Below are 20165 nucleotides of genomic sequence, written 5' to 3'. Positions count from 1 at the left end.
CCACCCCTAGGATCCTTGGCAACCAGTGCTTTTTTTATTGTCTCCATAGCTTTGACTCCATCCAGCCTATTGTATAGTCAGAATCACATAGTATATAACTTTTCGGAGTCAGTTATTTATTTAGTAATATGTATTTAAAGTTCTTATCTGCCCTTTGTGAGGCTTCTCTGTCTTTGAGATAGCTCATCTCTTTTTATTAGCAATGATATTCCATCTTGTGGAAATCCCACAATGTACCATTGACCTCCTAAAGGACACTTTGGTTGATTCTAAGTTTAGCAAATGTGAATAAAAATTCTTAAATATTCAAGTGCAAGTTTTCCTTTATGGATGCTTCCATTTTATTAAATGTCAAGGATGATCAGGTGGTAAGAGAATATTTAATTCTGTAAGAAATTGCCAAACTGTCTTCCACTAAACAATATTGTTCCAATTAGCATCATTCTTTAAATTTAATGTTTACTAATAGATAATAGCATATCATTGTATGTATTAATGAGGTTTTATGTACTATTAGACAGATATGTAGTTACCTAATATTTACTTTTATTTAATTCAGGTCAAAATATCTATTTCCTTAAATATTTGTGGCTTCTTTTTGTTTGTTTTTGTTTTTGTTTTTGAGGCAGGGTTTCTCTGTGTAGCTTTGGAGCCTATCCTGGCACTCGCTCTGGAGACTAGGCTGGCCTTGAATTTGTGGCTTCTTTATGTTAACACCATTTAAATGTATTTCTTCTTTCTTACATAGTTTGTGGTAGTAATCAAGAAATGTAATTTTTAATGTGTTGCTGAGTTACTTTTCATCACTATGACAAAATACTTGACTCATGATCTTAGAGACCTGAGTTCCTCATCATTTGGCTCCATTAGTTCTGGTGTTGTACTGAGGCAGAACATCTTGACAGGGATCATGTGTTGGAACAAAGTGGTTCCCTTCATGACAGGAGGAAGGCAGGGAGACAGAGAAGAAGGGTCCAGAGACAAGATGCACTCACTCTTTTAAGCATTCCTCCATGACCTATTTTCTCCAACCAGGCCACACATCCTAATGAGCCTATTTAGCCTGAACTCAGCAATGGATTAACCTGATAATAGAATTCCCTGTCTCATGATTTAGTTAACTCTCAGTAGTATCCTAATCTGGGGATCAAGCTTTCAACATAAGAACTTTTTTTGTGGACATGTCATGTCTAAACCATCACGTGTTGTTGAATTTAAGACCCTGTTTTCACAGTGGAGGAATTAAGATAGTTAAGACGGGCCGGGTGTTGGTGGAGCATGCCTTTAATCCCAGCACTCGGGAGGCAGAGGCAGGCAGACCTCTGTGAGTTCCAGACCAGCCTGGTCTAAAAGAGTGAGTGCCAGGACAGGCTCCAAAGCTATGTGGAGAAATCCTGTCTCAAAAAACAAACAAACAAAAAAAGAAATAGTTAAGATGGAAGTGGCTATAAGTAGAGCAGATATGAAGGAAGCACTATGGGATAGTTCTAATGGACAAGTGCAATCACTATCAATAATCTCAAGAAAATGTTAGCATCAGAATCTGCATATAAGACTTAGAAAAGGATTCTAGAGCTCCTTTTAAACTGTAGCCTTAACAGTGCTCTTAAAAGCAGGACAGCAATGGAAGGAAAAACACGGACATCAGCACCTTTCAGTGGAGAGTTCTTCAGAGAGTTGGATTCTGACAAACATGACCATTTTGTGTTTGTTTCCAAATGAGTGGTTAGTGTTTTTGTGTTTTACTTTACATATGCAGGATATTTAGCTTCCGTGCCCAACAGGACTAAAAGCTCTTTCAGTTAGAATAGAGTTAAAATCCTAACTGAAATCCTAACACAAGAAGCCTTTGATTATCTTGCAGCTTTTCTCATTTCTTAACAATACACAGATAGGTATTTAGTCTATAAAATTAGTATAACTATGTTGTGTTTATGTGTCCACATAACCTCAGCCAAGATCACCAAACTCCTAGAGTTGCCACCACAGTTTCTGAATACTTTGTACATAGTACCTTTACCTAGAAGAAAGCACATGGACTATGTTTCTTTTCCTATGTTCTCAGCTAAAGTGTATCGGGACAGTAACTGCTGGCTATCTTAGTAATCACAAAGTCTGAAAGATATATACATTTTTTAAATATTTGTTTTTAATTATGAGTATTGTGTGGGTCTGTGTGTAGATGACTGCAGATGCCTACTGAGGCCAGAGGCATCTAATCCCCCTACAGCTGAAGTTTACAGGTGGTTGTGAGCTACCCAATATGGGTACTGGGAATTGTACTCAACCCTTTTACCACTGAGCCATCTCTCCAGCCCCAAATATATACATTTTTATTGGGCATATTTGACCATACTTTTGAAATCCTTCTGCCAGTTGAGAAGTAAAAAATAAATTTTATTATTTGACATTAAAAAGAATACCACTTCATATGTGGTCCTCTAGTGACATCAGTCTCTTATTTCAGTACTTACCTTTGGACCTGTTATTCAGTAAGTCTTCAAACATATACCATCACCTATAGATACTGAGTGTGAGAACTAGTGTTTAAATGATCTGACTTAAGGTTCAGTTATTTAAAATAATAAATACAGAGCTGGATTCCAGCTCTCAGCTCCTGAGTCCCAGGCCTTTCTTTCTGCAATCTACCCATCACCAGATATTTGAACATTTAAGAAAGTTTATTCTGTTCTCAGGCTGTGTGCCAAAGAAACCGAATAGGGTATACAGAGAGACATCCACCCTGTTAATGCGAGCGAGAGGAAGAAGACACTTAGATAATGCAGTAATGTTTTTGCAAGTATACATAAGAAGCTCTTTTTAGAATATGCTTTTTCTAAATTGCTTGACTTCAACCATGTGTAAGTTAAACAGGATTTAGTTCTCAGTATTTTCCTCCTCTAAGCTGTCTTTCCAGGAAGGATGATTAAGTGAAATATAAACATAGAGAAGAAAAGTAGACTGCTTTCCAAACATTTTAGTGATTTGTTTCTTAAATAAACAACTAATCATTGTTACCTCTATTGAAGATAAAGTGCCTTGCAAGATTGTTATATGAGTAAAAGTGAATTTTGAGTATTGTTTTGTATTGATAGAGTTCAAATGTTTCAGTAATGGCTCAAATGGGTTTATATTGAAATGTAACTCTCTGCATGGACTGTAAGCCTGTTCCCTCTCGGAACTTTCCAAAATGATGCAGTGATACTATGTAGTAAACTCAAGACAGCCTTTTACCTTTAAACCAAATAATAAGAGTTTAATGGACAAATGAGTTTACTATATAGTTTTTTTTCACTTTTAAAGAAATACCTGAGCTTTGTAATCTGTGTGTTTAAATAACGCTGCTGATGAGAACATTGTCTAAAGCTCTGATTATAATCAGTGGGCTTCTCTAAAAGTAAGTCATGAATTTAGGGCATTGTGATTCTCAGAGTGCCACAACAACAAGAACATTGAAACCCAGAACTTGGCCTGTGGGAGGATGAGGGTTAACCTCCCTAGTCCTTAGTAGCTCCTTTTAAAGGCCCCTTGTGTTAATGAACTTTTTAAAGTAGTACACAGTGGCTTTTGAAACTAATACACAATTTCTTAGTTGCTGAGTTCTCAATAGTGATGTTTCTCAAATTACAGAAAATAATCGAGGAGGTTCCATTGATAATGTTAAATATGTGTTGTCTTTGTTAGTATTAAATTCACCATCAACACTTATGAAGGGACCATCTCCCACAGAATGAACGAATTAGCTAAAACACTGAGATAGATACCCTTCTCCTGCTTTTTATTGGAATGCCTTAGGTATAAGCAAATTACTTCATTTTGATTTTAGATGCTGAGCTCCTAATAGCTTTTAAATTTATACAGTTTTTGTTTAGCTGTCAAAACATTTAATTATATCATGCCCAAAGGTGTAAAGCTGTCAAATAAATCTGAGTGTAGGCATAAACATTTGCTAGGTTATTGTGCTACCACACTGTGGTTACTGGAAAGCTGGTGAACCTGTTTGGGGGAGGGGTGTGTGACATTAACTCAGCAGGTACAGAACAACATTGGCCTGATGAATTGGTGATTACTTGTAAAACAGCAGGTAGTAATGCCCCCAAGTCTTTGTAATTCTGTCTCTCTCTCTGTCTCTCTCTCTCTCTCTCTCTCTCTCTCTCTCTCTCTCTCTCTCTCTCTTCTCTCTGTGTGTGTGTGTGTGTGTGTGCGCGCGCGTGTGTGTGTGTTGTGTGTGTGTGTGTGTGTGTGTGTGTGTGTGTGTGTGTGTGTGTCTGCCTGTCTGTCTCTGTCTCTGTCTCTGTCTCTGTCTGTGCTTCTTTCTCTCCATTCCCTCTCACAATAAAGAGTGGTAAATCCTTTCACTCAGTTTGCACTGTAAGAAAGCTAACTTTTTGTAAAAATAGCATCCTTTCCTTACCTCTGCCTTGTTCTTTGTGTTAAACAGGAACATTACTTCAGTCATGCTTCACCTTCTCCTTACACTCTCTTTGCTATGGGAAGAATGATTCCAGTAGCACCCAGAAAGTATTGTAACTAGTCAATTACTATTAGTTTTGAGTTTTCTATATAAAATGTTTTTAAAGGAAAAATGTTTTATTTTACTTCGGCAACTAACTGTCCCATAAGTTTTATAAAATTAGTTTTATGACAACATTTGAGTTGGAGTGTTAGCACAAATAAGAATGTAGTCTTCTCAAATGCAAAATTCACCAAGAAGTAAGGGAGTAAAGTAAATTAGTTCTACTTTGAAGCTTTTATTTTCCCCCTTTCAAAATGAATGGGAAGGCCCTTGAGAGGCCCTTGAATGAAAGCTGCTTTTCATTAGTGCTACCAAATACCTACTTGAAAGAGTGGAGTTCTAACTGAACACCCACACAAGAGAAAGGGAAAGCTTCCTTTTCTCCTGCAGGACCATCAGCTAAATAGCTCTTGGCTTCTCTTTTCCAATCAGGTGGTTTCACATCAGAGTTAATTACTCCAGTCATTTATTCTAATCACCCTCCTCTTATGGCTAGCTGCATTCTGTCATGGGGTGGCATCTTTTGAAGCCAGTTAAGTTTGAAAACCACTGCAGGGTACTTGAGGCTCATTAGTGAGGCCTATCCATGCCTGGCTTTGGATTTGCTCCCTGATTAACTCTGCATCTCCTGGCCTTGCTTCCCCTCCCACCATCCCCTACCCCCACTCCCCAGTCCTTCTCAAACAGGAATGTTTCAATTAACTCTTACCATGCTGCCTGTCTTTTCACCTACATGTTTAGGAAAAATGTAAATGTTGTTGTTGCTACTCAGATCCATGCTGGATCCTGACACTATAGCAATATCCTCTGAGATTGGTCACACTGCCCTGTGAAGACCCCTCTAAGAAGAATTACAGTTTTGAACAACAAAGGAGAAAAATGTTGGTTTACAGAATAAACACATTTGAGTTCTTGATCCAGTTCTCCTAACCCAATAGTGATTCCAACTCTGATTTTAAGCACTCTCTGTGTTTTGCTAGGTGACCTGGAGTTGTGAGGAAAGCTGTAAAACTCAAAACAGAGTTGTTCATTTTTAATTTAAAACTAATTGTCAAGTATAATGGTTCAATTTAAAAGGAATTGTCAGATCACATGTAAGAAATACTAGAATCAAAACAAAATGTGTTATATCATTTTTTAAAAATGGAAGAAAAACATAACTATTGAAGTTTGCTTGACATAGTTATATGGAAATATTTAAAATATTGTCCAAAAATTAACAAATACATATGTCTAGGTAAGTAAATGAATGTTTACCTAAATTGGAAGAGACATGGGTTTTGTTTTGTTTTGTTTTAATTCTTTCTACACCACAGTTTGATTTGAAGTGCTTTGTGTCAAGACAAAATAATAAAACTTTAAATACACGAATCACAATTTGTAAGTTGCTAGGGTCTGTAGATATTCACAGATAAGCATGATGGACTCTTAGTTCTCTTCTCCCTGGCAGCTGTTTTGTTTACTGAATCACTAATTTACCAAGAGCTTTCTAGGCTTAGCAGCCAACAGACATCATGGGTGTTGTCTGCCTTGATCTGAAGACTGCTGATTAATATACAGTAAAGATAATGAAAAAGGCTAGAGTATAAATTCTTACCCCATTCAATAAATATTTATCAAACATCTACAAATGTTCTCAGTTCCAAAGATGCAGACACATACAATGCCTTCTAGATTCCACATTCTAGCAAGGAAGACAGAAGTGTAAACTGTAATACAAGATGAAATTATTAGTTTAAAAAAGTCATGTGTCAGTGCAAAAGCCTGTTTGAAAGAACAGCAAAATCAGTAAATAAAGCCTCCATATTGATGTAGTTCATTTGCCTTACTATATATTCAGCAATACTCATTACTTAGTGTCTCTAAATCACACATAATAATTACAAATACTTCTTAGTATGAAATCATTTTGTAGTTTTAAAGTTTTCATAATGGGCTTTGGCATTTCCCATTCTGCATCAAAATGAAAATTATTCAGAAGAATGTGGAGGAGTTAATGCCTTGCTTTAGGAGACAGAAAGATGGAGTTCAGGTTTCAGCACTGACATTTACTAGCTGTGTGACATCAGGCATGTTACTGAAGCATTCTTAGCTTCATTTGTATAACAGCCTTTAAAAATGTAGTGCTTATCTCTTAGGATTATTGTAATGATTAAATAAAATAATGCACCTAAAGCTGGGCCCACCCTAAGCCCTCACTCTGCTGTTGTTCTCCTGTTGCTCTGTGGTTGGTCAGTGCATCCACCCCATCCCCGGGGAACTCACAGCTTCACATGCGTTTCCCTTCCCTAATGTATACATATTTCCAGAACCTTTGTCAAGTGTGTTGATGTTATTTGCATCCCTCATTTGGACATTCTTGAAGAGAAAAATAAAACTTCTAATGATGATACTTTAGTGTTTACTTCACTCTCCCTTTTCTCTGTTTAACCACCCTACCTCAGTCTAATTGTATGTTTAACAAACTGCAGATATCTTGATTGCAAGAGCTAGTAAGGACAGAAATCCATGTACTAAAACTCTGCCAAGCTAGCAACATATCAACTGGATAAAAGGTCTGTTCTCATTTTCCTACTGCTTATACAATGTTTTAAGATCATAGCCCCTCCATTTAATTATTGAATTGTTCTAAGTCAGAAGAATGCCTCAATTCAATAGGCAATTATTGAGACCTTATGGATAATTAGATCTGTGATCACAAAATTGCAAGACTTTGGGGCTGCCATTTTAAGGAGTAGGCAGACATAGCAGAAATTAATTAGGGAATGAGTTTAATTGTTCCCAGTATTTTGTAAACACCTACTACTTGCAAGTCATAGAAAAGTGAGAATGATAGTGTATAGTTTCTGCTTTGAAGGGAATTTGTTATTTAGTGAGGGAGATAGATAATAAATAAGATAAAATACATATATAACTTGTGATAATACATATATAACACGGAAGTATGGTATTTATATTGTATGCCATAAATGACAGGCAGGGCTACCATGAAAGTGTGTATAGGGGGTGGGGATCTGTCTGTCTGTAATAAGACCCAAAGAGGAAATGCCTTGTTCTGTTTCTTAGAAAGGTTAGGAAAAACTATTAAGGACAAACATACATTTGATCTTAATAGCCAGGCATGGTAGCTTACACCTTTAATACCGGCACTCAGGAGGCAGAGAGAGGCAGAGCCCTGTGAGTTGGAGGTCAGCCTGGTCTGGTCTACAGAGTGAATTCCAGAATAGCCAGAGCTATATAGTGAGACTTTATCTCAAAAAGGATGAGTATGAAGGGCTAGGTGAAGCTCAACAATAGCATATATGCTTAGCATGCTCAGGCCTTAGCATATGCCCCCCCATACACACATACACCCCACAGACACCCACACCCACAAAGAATGTATAAGGATTTTCTAGGAATGGAACAAGAGCATGGAAATGGGCAGTTAAAGATATAAGAAGCAGAATGGGTGAAGCCATGCAGCATATGAGCTAAAGTTAATTTGGATGGTAGAATGCACTATTGAGAACCACGTGGGGGTGCACATGAAAAGGTATGGCTGAACAGATCCATATCAAGAGTGTGAACTTTTTACTTCTTTAAAAAAGTAGTACCCAAAGGTGGTTCCTGGACCAGCAGCATTTAAATAATCTGAGAACCTGTCACAAGGGCAAATTTTTGGCCTTCATCCTGATGTACTGTAACAGAAACTCTGAATGGAAGTCTAGGAATCTGAATTTTAATGTGATCCTTAGTTGATTCTAGTTATAGTTGGAAATCCACTGCTTTAGAGGTAGGAGAGCAAGTGAAAAGTGGTGCCTGGGTCAGATTTCAGGCATAATTAGTATACAGGAGAGACTGATTGGAGTAATTATAGAGAAAGGGTATGCTTTGGATATTTTTAGAATCATTGAGCCAGGAAATAGTGAAGCATGGATCCAAAGATAATCACAGAGGAAAGGAGGGAGTAGTTCTGAAAATTGGAGGAGGCTTGTTTTAGGTTGGATAGGGCTCTGAGGGTGAGAGGAAGAAGTGAGGCTGACTGCCACTTTTTCTACTTCACTGGGTGAATGAAGGACCTACTATGGCCATTTCTATTAGTGTGTTAGGTTGAATTACTTGAATATACAAGAAAATAAAAAGCAGTTCACAATGTGAAACTCTAGGATAATTCCTGCTGGGTCCCTGTCTCTTCTTAGCTGATTAGACAGAAGCAGAAGGCTGGGACTGAATCATGAAAAGAAGGGACACTGAAAGCGTGGAAGAAGAAAAAGATTCCACAGCTAAAAAGCAAGGGGAATTGAATAGATTTAGACTCCAGAGAGAAGATAGCAAAAAAGAGAATTAGTAACGAGAAAGGAACTATCTAGGAGTGGACAAAGGTTAGTTACTCTTCTATTAAATATGAGGTGCTTTTTCCTAAAGTTAATGAAAACATACAAATTTCACATGGCTAACTTTCAGCAAGGATTGTGTCCTCAGTGCTGAGTTTATGGTCTGTGAGTGCCTAACTGCAGAGCTGAGCAGCCAACGTGGAAAAGTCCTAACCAGGGACCTTTGAGGATGATAAGTTGGCAGAAGGCCCTGGGCTTGGTAGATTTTGCTTTTCGTCTTTATTTAAAGAGGATGAACAGAGTGCCATTTTTCACATGTTGCCACATTTCTCCTGAGATCTGTAAAGTGTAAAAGAACATACGCTGCAGAACATTATGTCTACTTCACCCCTGAAGATGCTAGATAACCGCTGTCATGTCTAAAGGTCTAGCCATTCTTTACAGTGCTGAGAGCTGAAGTGACCTCAAAATTGCGCCGAAAGTCATTTAGTCTTTTAGGTACTTGGTGCTTTATAAGGTTTACCTTGTGGCTATGGATTACTTGAAATATAGGTCATTTAGATTAATGTATTGTATAAACATGTATATATAAAATGAGTATAAAACACATCACAGATTCTAAGATTTAATATAAATTGATACTTTTATGTTGGTTTTGATTAAGCATTATTAAATTTTATTTAATTAATATTAATTAATATTATATCTAGTATAATATATAATGGTTATCTAGTATCTGGTTTCCATATATTTCTATTGTACAGCACTGGTATAAAGTTTTGGTGGTCATTTTGTTATACAGAATTCTTACTGGCTTAGAAACTGGTATGGGGGGGCAGAAGAGATGGCTCAGCAGTTAAGAGCAGTGACTGTTCTTCCAGAGGTCCTGAGTTCAACTCCCGGCAACCACATGGTGGCTCACAACCACCTTGAGTGAGATCTAGTGCCTTCTGTTGGCATGCAGGCAGACAGCTGTATACATAATAAATAAATAAATAAAATATTTAAAAAAAAAAAAAGAAAAGAAACTGGTATGGTGTGACATACCTGTAGTTGTGTATCTTGGAGGCACAGGAAAGAGATTGTGAATTTGGAACCAGCATGGATGTCACAGTGAGACAGTCACTGTATTAAATCATTAATAATAATTAGTGGGTGGGGCCTGTACATCCCTCTATTTAGTATAGGTATATTTTTATTTTAATATTGAAACAGTACATAAGCTTTCACTTTAATTTTCAACCTTGCAGCCAAAATAAAGTCTTAGGATTAATTTCAAGTCTGTTAATGACAATACAGGACTGTAAATGTAGCTTGATAGTAAAGTGCTAGCATTTGCCACGTCCTTAGCACTGGGAAAAGGTCTGAAATATTAATATTAAATTCAAATTTTAACTACCCTGCCAAACAGATTGCTTTTGCTACAGTATACCTGAAAGCCAGGTGTCCCAAGAAACTGATTGTCTTCTCATTGACATTCATTTGTAATAATACCTTCCATTTTATATCTCTCTGAACCCTATCCTTTCTTCTTCAGTTCAACCACTTGCCTGCTTCCCTATTTGTTTCCCTCCCTTCCCACTTCCTTCTTTACATGTACTGGGGCTCAGGGTATCCAGCTTACTAGTTAATCCTGTTGCTTTAGCCTTACCTCCTGTGTTAGTCTTTAAAAAAAAAATGTGTATGTGTGTGAGCCTGAATGTATATATGTGCACCTTGTGTGTTCAAGAGCCTGTAGAGGTCAAAGATGGCATCAGATCCCCTGGAATTAGAGTTACAGAAGTGCTGAGCCCCAGTTCTCTACAAGAAGAGTAAGCACTCTTACTCACTAAGCCATCTCTTAGTCCCCTGTGCTGCTATCTTAAAGAAGGCTCTCAATAACTCTTGTTGGGACTGTCATTCACTTGGTGCTCACTCCCCTTACTCCTTTGCTTTCCTTCCAGAAGACACCATATCTCAGAACTCAGCACAGAATAGGACCCACTAGCAGCACACAGTATGCATTTGTTGAATGAATAGATAAGAGACATACTGATATTAATCAAGAATTGCAGAATGAAAGTCTTAACAATCATACAGATGATCTGACCAAACTTAACAATGCATTAAAAATACAAAAGTTTAAAAAATACAAAAGTTAAAGAATATATATGTGTGTGAGAGTATGTGTGGACAGAAGTTTCTGTCCCACCTGGTCCTGTAGCTGATATTAATTATAAACTGTTTGGCCAATGGCTCAGGCTTCTTATTGGCTAGCTCTCTCTTAATTATTAACCGAGTTCTGTTAATCTATGTGTATCTTCACACGGTCTTGGTTTACCAGAGAATGCCTGAATGTCCTACCTTCCTGGTAGCTACATGGTATCTTCCTGACTCCTGTCTGCATTCCTCGTCTCATAATTCTCTTAGTCTGCTAGCCCCACCTATACTTCCTGCCTGGATATATCCTGCCTGCCCATTCTCTGAAATAGCTTTATTCATCAACCAATAAGAGAAATGTATATTCACAGCATACAGAAATACATCCCACAACGTTGTGAGTGTGTGCGCGCATGCGCATGTGCACGTCTTTATGTGTGTATGTGTGTTTTATTCTTTATTGGCTTTTCTTGGATCAGTGGTTGAAAACAGTTCTATTTTGATTTGCCAGTATAAGTTTATGGCAGTTAGTCAAGCGACTCATTGGTGTCATGCTGACAGCTCCTTGTTTTTGCCTGGCTTCCTTGTGGAATTAAACTGCATCTAGCAAGAAGTAGGGGCTTTGGTCAAGCCATCTTCAAAGGCAAGAGATTGCTAATATTTATCAGATCTGTGCAGATAAGCAAATGTAGAGAGGTTATTTTTTTCCTTCCCTTTGTAACTGACTATAAGAGAAAACTTCCAGCAGCTCTTAAATGAATATAGTTTTTGATGGTTGTTAAAGAGGAAAGATATTCATTTTTTTATACGTAACTAACATTTTACCCACTGAGTCATATCACCAACCCACTGTACATACTTCAAATATTGTAATGTCTACAAGGAATTGTGCTTGGCAGTTGGAAACTTTTGTATACCTGTATAGAAAAGTTTAGCCAACATTATACTCTGAAGAAAACTTAGATCTATCATCTAAATGTAGGCCACTGTCCCATCCAAGTGAAGGTGAACCTTCCTTCCATACAGACTTGTTCTTTCTCCTTATGCTCCTTAAGTCTTTTAGAAATTATAAAAGTCAGATAACTCAGTTTACCTGTTTTTTAGATATGTGGCTCTGCACTTAACTGACAGAATGGATGTTCTAGGTACTTGTCATGCAATGTTATCTAGAATCTACCAATCAAAGCCTCCCTAGGAGAAATCAAGTTTATTTAGGATTGCCTGAAGAGTATGCAGCCTCTCCACTTGTCTATATTTTAAATCTACTTGAGGATTAAGTAAGTTCCTCTGTGAGTCAAATACCTGGATTCCATCATAATTGCCAAGGGAGGAATTTCTTATCTCAGAAATAGAAATAATGTATTTTCAGGCCATCTGGTTTGTTTTTAAATTATGGTCGTTTTTGACTCTTGTAATTGTTCAAGCTTCTCTGTTGCCTGCTAGAAAGCTTAGCAACAACTACAGGGCTCACCTCAGACAGTTCTGAAATGTCACAACATGGCTTTTATGGGCATCTCCATCTTGTCCTTATTTTGGCAAGACCTGTTATCTCCTGTTAAATTTCCCTGGCCACATATGCATTGTTGTAAATTCTCGGGGTTGTTTTTAAGCAACAGCACACAGAATGTAAATAATAGAATGAATGGACTGGCACCGTTGTTCCTTATCTATTCTTACCTAACTAAATATAAATAAGAAAAATCTCTATATTACTATGTGTGACACACTGCAACTACTTTAACATATCTGTCTGTTCTGAATTCCTGGATGTTGGAGTAGGAATGACCTAAGGTTGAAATGTTAATTAAATGTTTTAATGTTCTATAGTTCTAAAGAAAATAGTTGGATAAAATGTCAGCATACAGAAGTATTTTAAACATTCAGAAAAAAATCATCTCTCTGAAAAGGAGGTAATTGTACAAGTTTGCCTAATCCTTTTGATCTTGGCACACAGCAATACAGACTTCAGTTGAGATTAAAACTATGAATTTCAAAGGAAACATGGCCTTCAGTGTGTAAAATATATAACAGCTGGTTGACTAGTCCATTTAAAACTACACAATAACAATTGTAGCAGAAAGGTTCTCCTGCCAAAAGATGCATGGGTGCTTGATGGTTATATCAAGATATGATACTAACTCACACTTTTCTTTAGTAATGATAAAAATGTAGAAATGAACTCAAATCTTTCCTCTGCCTAGCAGTTCAAGGGCAGTGTAAGTGCATAGCTCCAACAGTGATTTCTCTATCTACTCTGCCTGCAGACCTTCAGCATGCTAACTCAATTTCGTTTTTTTTTTAACTGCCAAGTATAATTTTTATTCTTAGTATACTACAGCTTTTTGTCTTTTAATCTTTGATCCTCCTTCCTCACCCCTCTTTTGTCTTCATGATGTATTAGTCTTTAATGTCACATTTCCACACATATTTTCAAGCTCCCAAAGTTAGGCTTTTCTATGTAACTAGTATTAAACCTGCTTAACATTTTTTATGTACTTATAGTAAGGTAAACATCCAGATTCTGAAACAGTTTGATATGTTTGCAATCAATTTTGGAGAAATTAAGCAAATGCTGATTGATTGTTGTTGACTACTATAGTTTTCATTCTGTTTCACCTATAAAATAATTGTTAAAATGGTGAAGTTAATGTATTCAAAAAATAAGGATTGACAGGTGTTTGTCATTAGCAAATCACATTTGGAAAACATACTTATATTCTGAATTTATATCTGTTCAATATGAAAAATAGTTAATTTTTCTATGACTTATTATTTGAAAACATTAATTAATTAATTAATTAATATATTTGCAAATTTTTCTTTTCTTCTCATTAGATTTGTTTCAAAGAAGCAAACTCCTTAAATTTAGTAAAGTTAGCCAGATTTTCTACAGATTCACAGCCAGCACTTCATGAGTTAACATATCTATCTTATTAGAGCGACAGGAAATCTGGCAACTATTGCAGGAACTGGACCTGATGGTGCACACAAACAATTTGTCAGTCTTCTTAAAGTGAATAGCCTTCCGCAAAGTGGCTGCGCTTGCTTTGTTTGAACAGGCTAAACTTTTCCTTTTTGGACTTTAAATCTTAGACATGAAATGTGATCCACATATTCAATCAAAATCATTTAATTCAAAGCATATTTTGATTGGAACAAAGTTGACATGGAAAGAAACTTTAGAATAAAAAAGTTGAAAGGACTTTATATCATATATTTAGCAGGAAAATTTGAAACAGTTCTAATTAAGCTGAAAAAAACAGCTTTCTTCAATGTAAATTACAAAGGTCGTATATCAATGTTAAGGAAACATTACCACTAGTGTTTGAAATCCAGCACATGCAAACATAACAGGCCAGTTCATTGTTTCATATGTGTGTGTGTGTGTGTGTGTGTGTGTGTGTAGAGGAAGGTTTTTTACATCTATTTCAAATGAAAAAAATACTTCCAAGTTTATAATTTGGTATATTACCTTCTTTCATACATATTATTACATAGACTCACTTCCATTGAAACTCTTAACTATAAGTTAAAATTTAAGAAATTACTTTTTTATTCTTTCATTAAAATGTGGTCATATGCATCTTATAATTAAGTATATGCCAAGTTAGGATTAATCAGTGATTTTTATCTTTTTATTTGAAACTTATAGGTGTGATATTTTGTGTTGTAGAACTGAATTAGGCCTTCTAGACACCTGGAAATAGAAGTAGTGGTGTAGATGTATTGAAATGCGAATCTAGGCTTCATGGGCCTTTGGCCTTTTCCTGTTTTCTCTTTATTATGTTTGTTGTTGATGACATTCTGGTTCTGGGAATCAAACTTACTACTATATTAATTTCTATTTATAGGTGATTTTTGGTAATTTTATTTGATGTTCATAAAAATTACTATTGTATGATAGCATATGATATCATATTGATACTAACACAAATTAGGGATTTACAAGGATGGAAGCTGTAATTAACTATTAGCTCCTTTGTCATTAACAAATATCTATGATTTCTTTTGTTAATTTATTTTCTTTTATTTTACCTAATTTTCATGTTAATAAAACTTGAGTTTTACAAGGAATTGCTATAGTATTTTTGGAGCCTTTATTGATTAATAAAATTGGTGATAAATGTCATTAAAATTACTATTTTCAATTAGTTTAATATCTTGGAAAAAGTGAACTATTTCTATATGTTAGCAAATTGTTTGGCTTCACTGTACAAAAGTAGAATAATTTTATTTAACATTTTGTATTAGTAATTCATTTCCTTAATGAGCTGGTTTCAGAGAAACAGATTACGCTCTTTCTGTAAGATTTGTTGTTGGACACATATTATTCATATTTACTATAATTGTTTCTGATACAATCATTTATGAACAATTTATTGTTACCTTTATGTCATATTAAATTTTTTAATTTATTGATATTTTGTAAAAGAACCAAGCAAGTGAAAGTTACTAATAAGTGTTTATATTTGGCATCTATGTTCTGTACTTTTTAGCATCTCGAAAGTGTTTTAGTCTCTGCCTAATAGATCCCATTAGGAAAACAGATATCAGCTCCCAGACAGTTTGTCAAGACTAATATGCTTCCCCCTGGATTGGAGTGACAATTTGTGCAAAGCTTCATGTAGTAGTCTTTTCTTAGTCTTATGTGATCCTTAACAATTGGACATTAGTCACTGCTTACTTTATAACTCAAGATGAGTTGAATATTACTATATTGTGTTGGACATTTTCGTGGATTTTCTTTTTCACAAATTTTACTCAGAGCACACATTGGATATAAATGATGTTTCCAGCCTGCTAGGAGAGTGCTTACAATTGATTGGTTGGGTTAAGAGCAGCCTGCAAAAAATGTTACTATCCCCTAGCTGCAAACCTTATTTAACTCCAGCCTTAATGAAGACTGTCTGTCCTAAAGGCTTTGAAAAACCCCAAATGCTTAACATTCCACTGATATGGTATGCGTGGTGTGTGTGTGTTCACACAAATGTGCTCATGCTCTCTCTTAAAATGTGGGTCCACATAAATTTTATATAGGTTAGTTTTTAAAGCTGTATAAGAAAAAGATTTTGAGGAATTTTTAGTGAAGATTTCCTCCTTTATGCTTTTGAATATCAAAGCAAGTTATGATATAAATCCAAAGTACTCCTCTTTAAATTACTTTCTTTGTCCTTAATGGCCTCCTGCTTATCCTTTCTTGTTCCTTCAAGTGTGTATTCTGTACCACTTGTTTATCAGCGCACACTCTGGGTCAGGCAACTGTCATTCAATGCTGTCAAAAAGAGGTTAAAGTCCTAAGCTGACTTTGTACTGGAAGATTCCAGAACTTTTTAGAAACCCTCTCAGGTCTGTCACAGCTCTTTTGGATGCAAAACAAAACAAAACTAGTATCATTTTTAGAGGTTTTTTAAATATGTGTTTATTCACTAATGTATTTATCACCTCCTTGATTAAATTCTGCCAAATAATTCTGCGAATTACTGGTTGACCCCCTTCAAAACTGACCTGTGGCAGTATGAAGAGAGGCTCAACCTTGGCATGGGATGGCTCTGCTGTGTGTTTGCAGCATAATAGGAGCATACAATATGGTTTCTTCAGTGTTTTTTTTTGTTGTTGTTGTTGTTTAAAATTCTGAAGCAGTATCAAGATATAAAGCTTAAAGCATTTAAATCAAACCAACTTCACCATTTCAAATGTGCATAAAGAAGTAATCAACCATTAGGAAACTCCCAGCTCTTTGTTTGATGACACATAAAACAAAATTGCCCTAGTTGTAGAGCTTTAATATTGAGAAAATTCATTTGTGCTTCTTCATTTTCTGAGCCTTCTAGGATTTTATAGTCTCAAATCACAATGCCATGGACACTCAAGAGACTCCTGGCTGTTTTATCTTATTAAACAATTTTGAAATCATTAATTTTTAATTAGCTTGGATGCAGGTTTTTTATTGTTTCAATAGTGGGTATATATGAACTAAACGTTTTTTATTTAAACTACTGGCGAGAGTATTATTTACATAAATAAATATGTTCTTTCTCAGAATACATGCTGTGAGCCTGCTTTGTGTAGTGATGCTCGCTTGTAGACTCACAGATCTTCAATGTTAATTCTACAGCAGGGCTTTCTGTCAGCTTATTACCTCACAGTTTTGAGCAACCAAAAAGGATCCACTCTTGAAGATACATGGAAGTCCTTCCCTGATTGAAAGTTCTAATTAAGTGAATTGGAGAAAATTAACTGAAATTAGCTGTCAGAAAGTCACATTTAAATGAGTGATGAGCTAGTCTGGCAGTAAACATTTAAATGATATAAATTGCCATTTAAGTGTATGGTTTAATGTTTGTCATGCATTAATGTGACATGAGACTGCAGTGACAATCAAGCAGCTCGCTCTAATTTGAACATATTTAGGGCTTTTGTGTGGAGTGCACTGCACACAAATTAAGACAATTGTTGTTTTTATGTGTCACTTAAACATGCGCCCTCCCATCCCTCCCAAGGCCAAAGTTAATGCAACTTGTACTGGCAATTTAAATTTTTAGACTCATTTTAAATTTATGTAATTAAAATAAGGATTTATTTGATTATCAAACAACCTCTTATTATGTCAAGTATAATGTGAAGTCATTTTTGCTTCCTTACCATCTCTCTGTGAAAGTGGCAAATTGGGTAAACTTGATAATAGGTGTCTAAAACAGTAACTTTCACAGGGGACACTAGCCAGACATTTTTAGGCCTGTTTCATTTCAGTTATACATTAGAATGTGAGAATTGCCTAGTTAGTGCATAGAGATTTATTTAGTGAATAATATTTTATATTTGTTGTATTGCAAACCCAGGTTAAATGTTTTTAAAGAAAACATTGTATTTAGCTATAAACATCTTTCTTATTCACAGGTACTAGTTTTAATAAGACACTTTTACACATGTGCAACTATGAACTAATGTGTCTATCATTTGTGCCTTGATAGTTTATACTTCATTGGTGTTTGCTTTAGTAGTTAGTCTGTTTGGGGCTAAGGATTAGAGGTCAGTGATGAAGCATGCACAGGGCCCTAGGTTCAGTCTCCAATACCAAAGAGAAAAAAAAATGTGTAGCCAACTGCTCCTTAAAACTTACAGATATCTTATTATGACACTAAAAGTACACTGCCAGAAATGTACATTACAATCATACAGTTTTAACTCTAAAGCTAATTTCATTGAGATTTGTTACTACATATAATTTGATATATTTTTAGTTATGATTCAGAGTTAACTTTGACAGCTTTATTAACTTTGAATAGCATTATTTGTTGGAAAACCTAAACCACTTAGAGTTGAACTTTAATGTTGGAATAATTTTGACTAGTATTGCACAGTATAAAGAGGAATAGCTTCCTAAAAAGTCTTTGGCCTTGATATTTCTAACTTTACTCAATTCAGCAAACATTTATTGGTAACAACTGTATTTGGCACACAGTACTAGTAAATGGGACTATAATGATGAATAGGAAGTGAATCTTGTGCCCAGCATTTCAAGTGAATATTTGATCATGTTCATTCATTATTTATTGAGCATGGATAATAGCATAAAGTGTTTGGTTTGGTACTGATACATAAAATTAAAATTCAGCAGTTAAAAGTCCCCACAAAATCTAATTTGTTATTATGAACACAATCAAAATAACTCAATGATTTGGTTGCAGTTGCAGGAGTCAAATGTTTTAATTTGAGGAAAATGTTAGTATTCCAAGTGAATGGGAAATGTTTAGCGTTTTTGTATTTGCTTTCCAGAGTTGCCCTTTACTCTATCTATGACTTCCTTTTTTGAAGCATGAATTGAGTACCTGTCAAGCCTGATTTACAAGTATGACCAAGATAAGCCCAGCCTCAGTCCTATAGTGCTTACAGTCCTATAGTGTAGTGGGAGAACGCCAAAGTGGTTCCTCCAGTGCAACATGATGAGGGCCAGGAAGTTTCTCATATATACACAACAGAACAAGACTCTTCTAGACAACGGGATGTCAGGGGTTTCGTTGTTGTTGTTTTTACAGTACTGGGAATTGAGTACCAGATCTCACTAGGACAAAACACACAGTCTGCATTGAACTATGTCTGAGCCACTAAGTTCCTTGGCTCTGTACTGTCTTCTTTCCACCTTCCCCCTTTCCTTTTTCCTTCCCCTATCCCTCCCACTTCCCTTCCCTTCCCTCTTCCCCTTTCCTCCAACCCTTCTATCTGTGGTGTGGTGTGGTGTGTGTGTGTGTGGGGGGGGGTAGTCAGAGAGCAATATTAGATCTCTTCCTTAATCACTCTCCACCTTAGCTTTTGAGACAGGATCTCTCACCGAATATGGAGCTTGCAGATTCAGCTAGCTAGGCTGGCTTGACAGCATGCTCTTGTGATATTCCTGTCTCTAAACCTAGCTCTGGTATTATTACAGATGTGTGTCACTACACCTGGCTTTTAATATAGGTCCTGGGGATTGTGCTCAGGTATCTGCTCAACTGTCTGAGCCCTCTCTCTTGCATTGCTTTGATTTGTTTGTTTGTTTGTTTTTAAGACCAGTTCTCATTCTGATTCTCAGATTGGTCTAAAACTTGGGATCACCTTGTCTCAGTTTCTCAAGTTGGATTACAGAATGCATGCCATCACACTTGGGTTTTGTTTTTTGGTTTTTTGTTTGTTTGTTTGTTTGTTTGTTTGGGTTTTGTTGTTGTTGAAGATAGTTTAGTGTTTCACTTCACTGTTGCTCTAAATATCTATGTTTTTAAAAATAGGATTCAGGATAGTGATATGGTGTATACTGTTTTTCAGGCCCTGGAGAGTGAATTTGTTTCCTGCCAGCTTCACCAATGGATTGATCTTATTTTTGGCTATAAACAACAAGGGCCAGAGGCAGTGAGAGCCCTCAATGTGTTCTATTACCTAACCTATGAAGGAGCAGTCAGCCTGAACTCAATAACAGACCCTGTGCTGAGAGAGGTAAGTCCTCCTACTTAGAAGGAAACCCATTATCACAAGTTAGAAGTTAGTAGTGGGATTGAAGTCTGAAACTTTGCTGTCATTATTCGGTGTTGAATAATAATAAGGCTTGCTTTATCCTTATCACGTGTTTTCTGCAAGAACACTAAAACAGGATCTTGGTTAATGCAGTGTTCACCCAAACTTCTGAAGAAAAGTTTTGTTTTTTACTATTTCTAATCTAGTTA

At 36.0% G+C, this 20165-nt stretch overlaps 1 protein-coding gene across 6 annotated transcripts in view; it reads left to right on the top strand.

Annotated features, from left to right (window-relative positions):
* Window positions 1–20165, top strand: part of Lrba (LPS responsive beige-like anchor protein) — a 561457-nt gene that overhangs the window by 472318 nt on the left and 68974 nt on the right. For all 6 annotated transcript variants that reach the window (XM_027392996.2, XM_027392995.2, XM_027392998.1 and 3 more), the window contains one exon: window positions 19771–19938. In XM_027392996.2, the coding sequence (XP_027248797.1) occupies window positions 19771–19938 (168 nt within the window). The remainder of the gene's footprint in view (window positions 1–19770; window positions 19939–20165) is intronic.

The sequence above is a fragment of the Cricetulus griseus genome (genome assembly GCF_003668045.3).
Source record: "Cricetulus griseus strain 17A/GY chromosome 1 unlocalized genomic scaffold, alternate assembly CriGri-PICRH-1.0 chr1_0, whole genome shotgun sequence".
NCBI lineage: Eukaryota > Metazoa > Chordata > Mammalia > Rodentia > Cricetidae > Cricetulus > Cricetulus griseus.
Note: the sequence above shows the minus strand (reverse complement) of the source record. Positions and strands in the feature narration are given on the sequence as shown.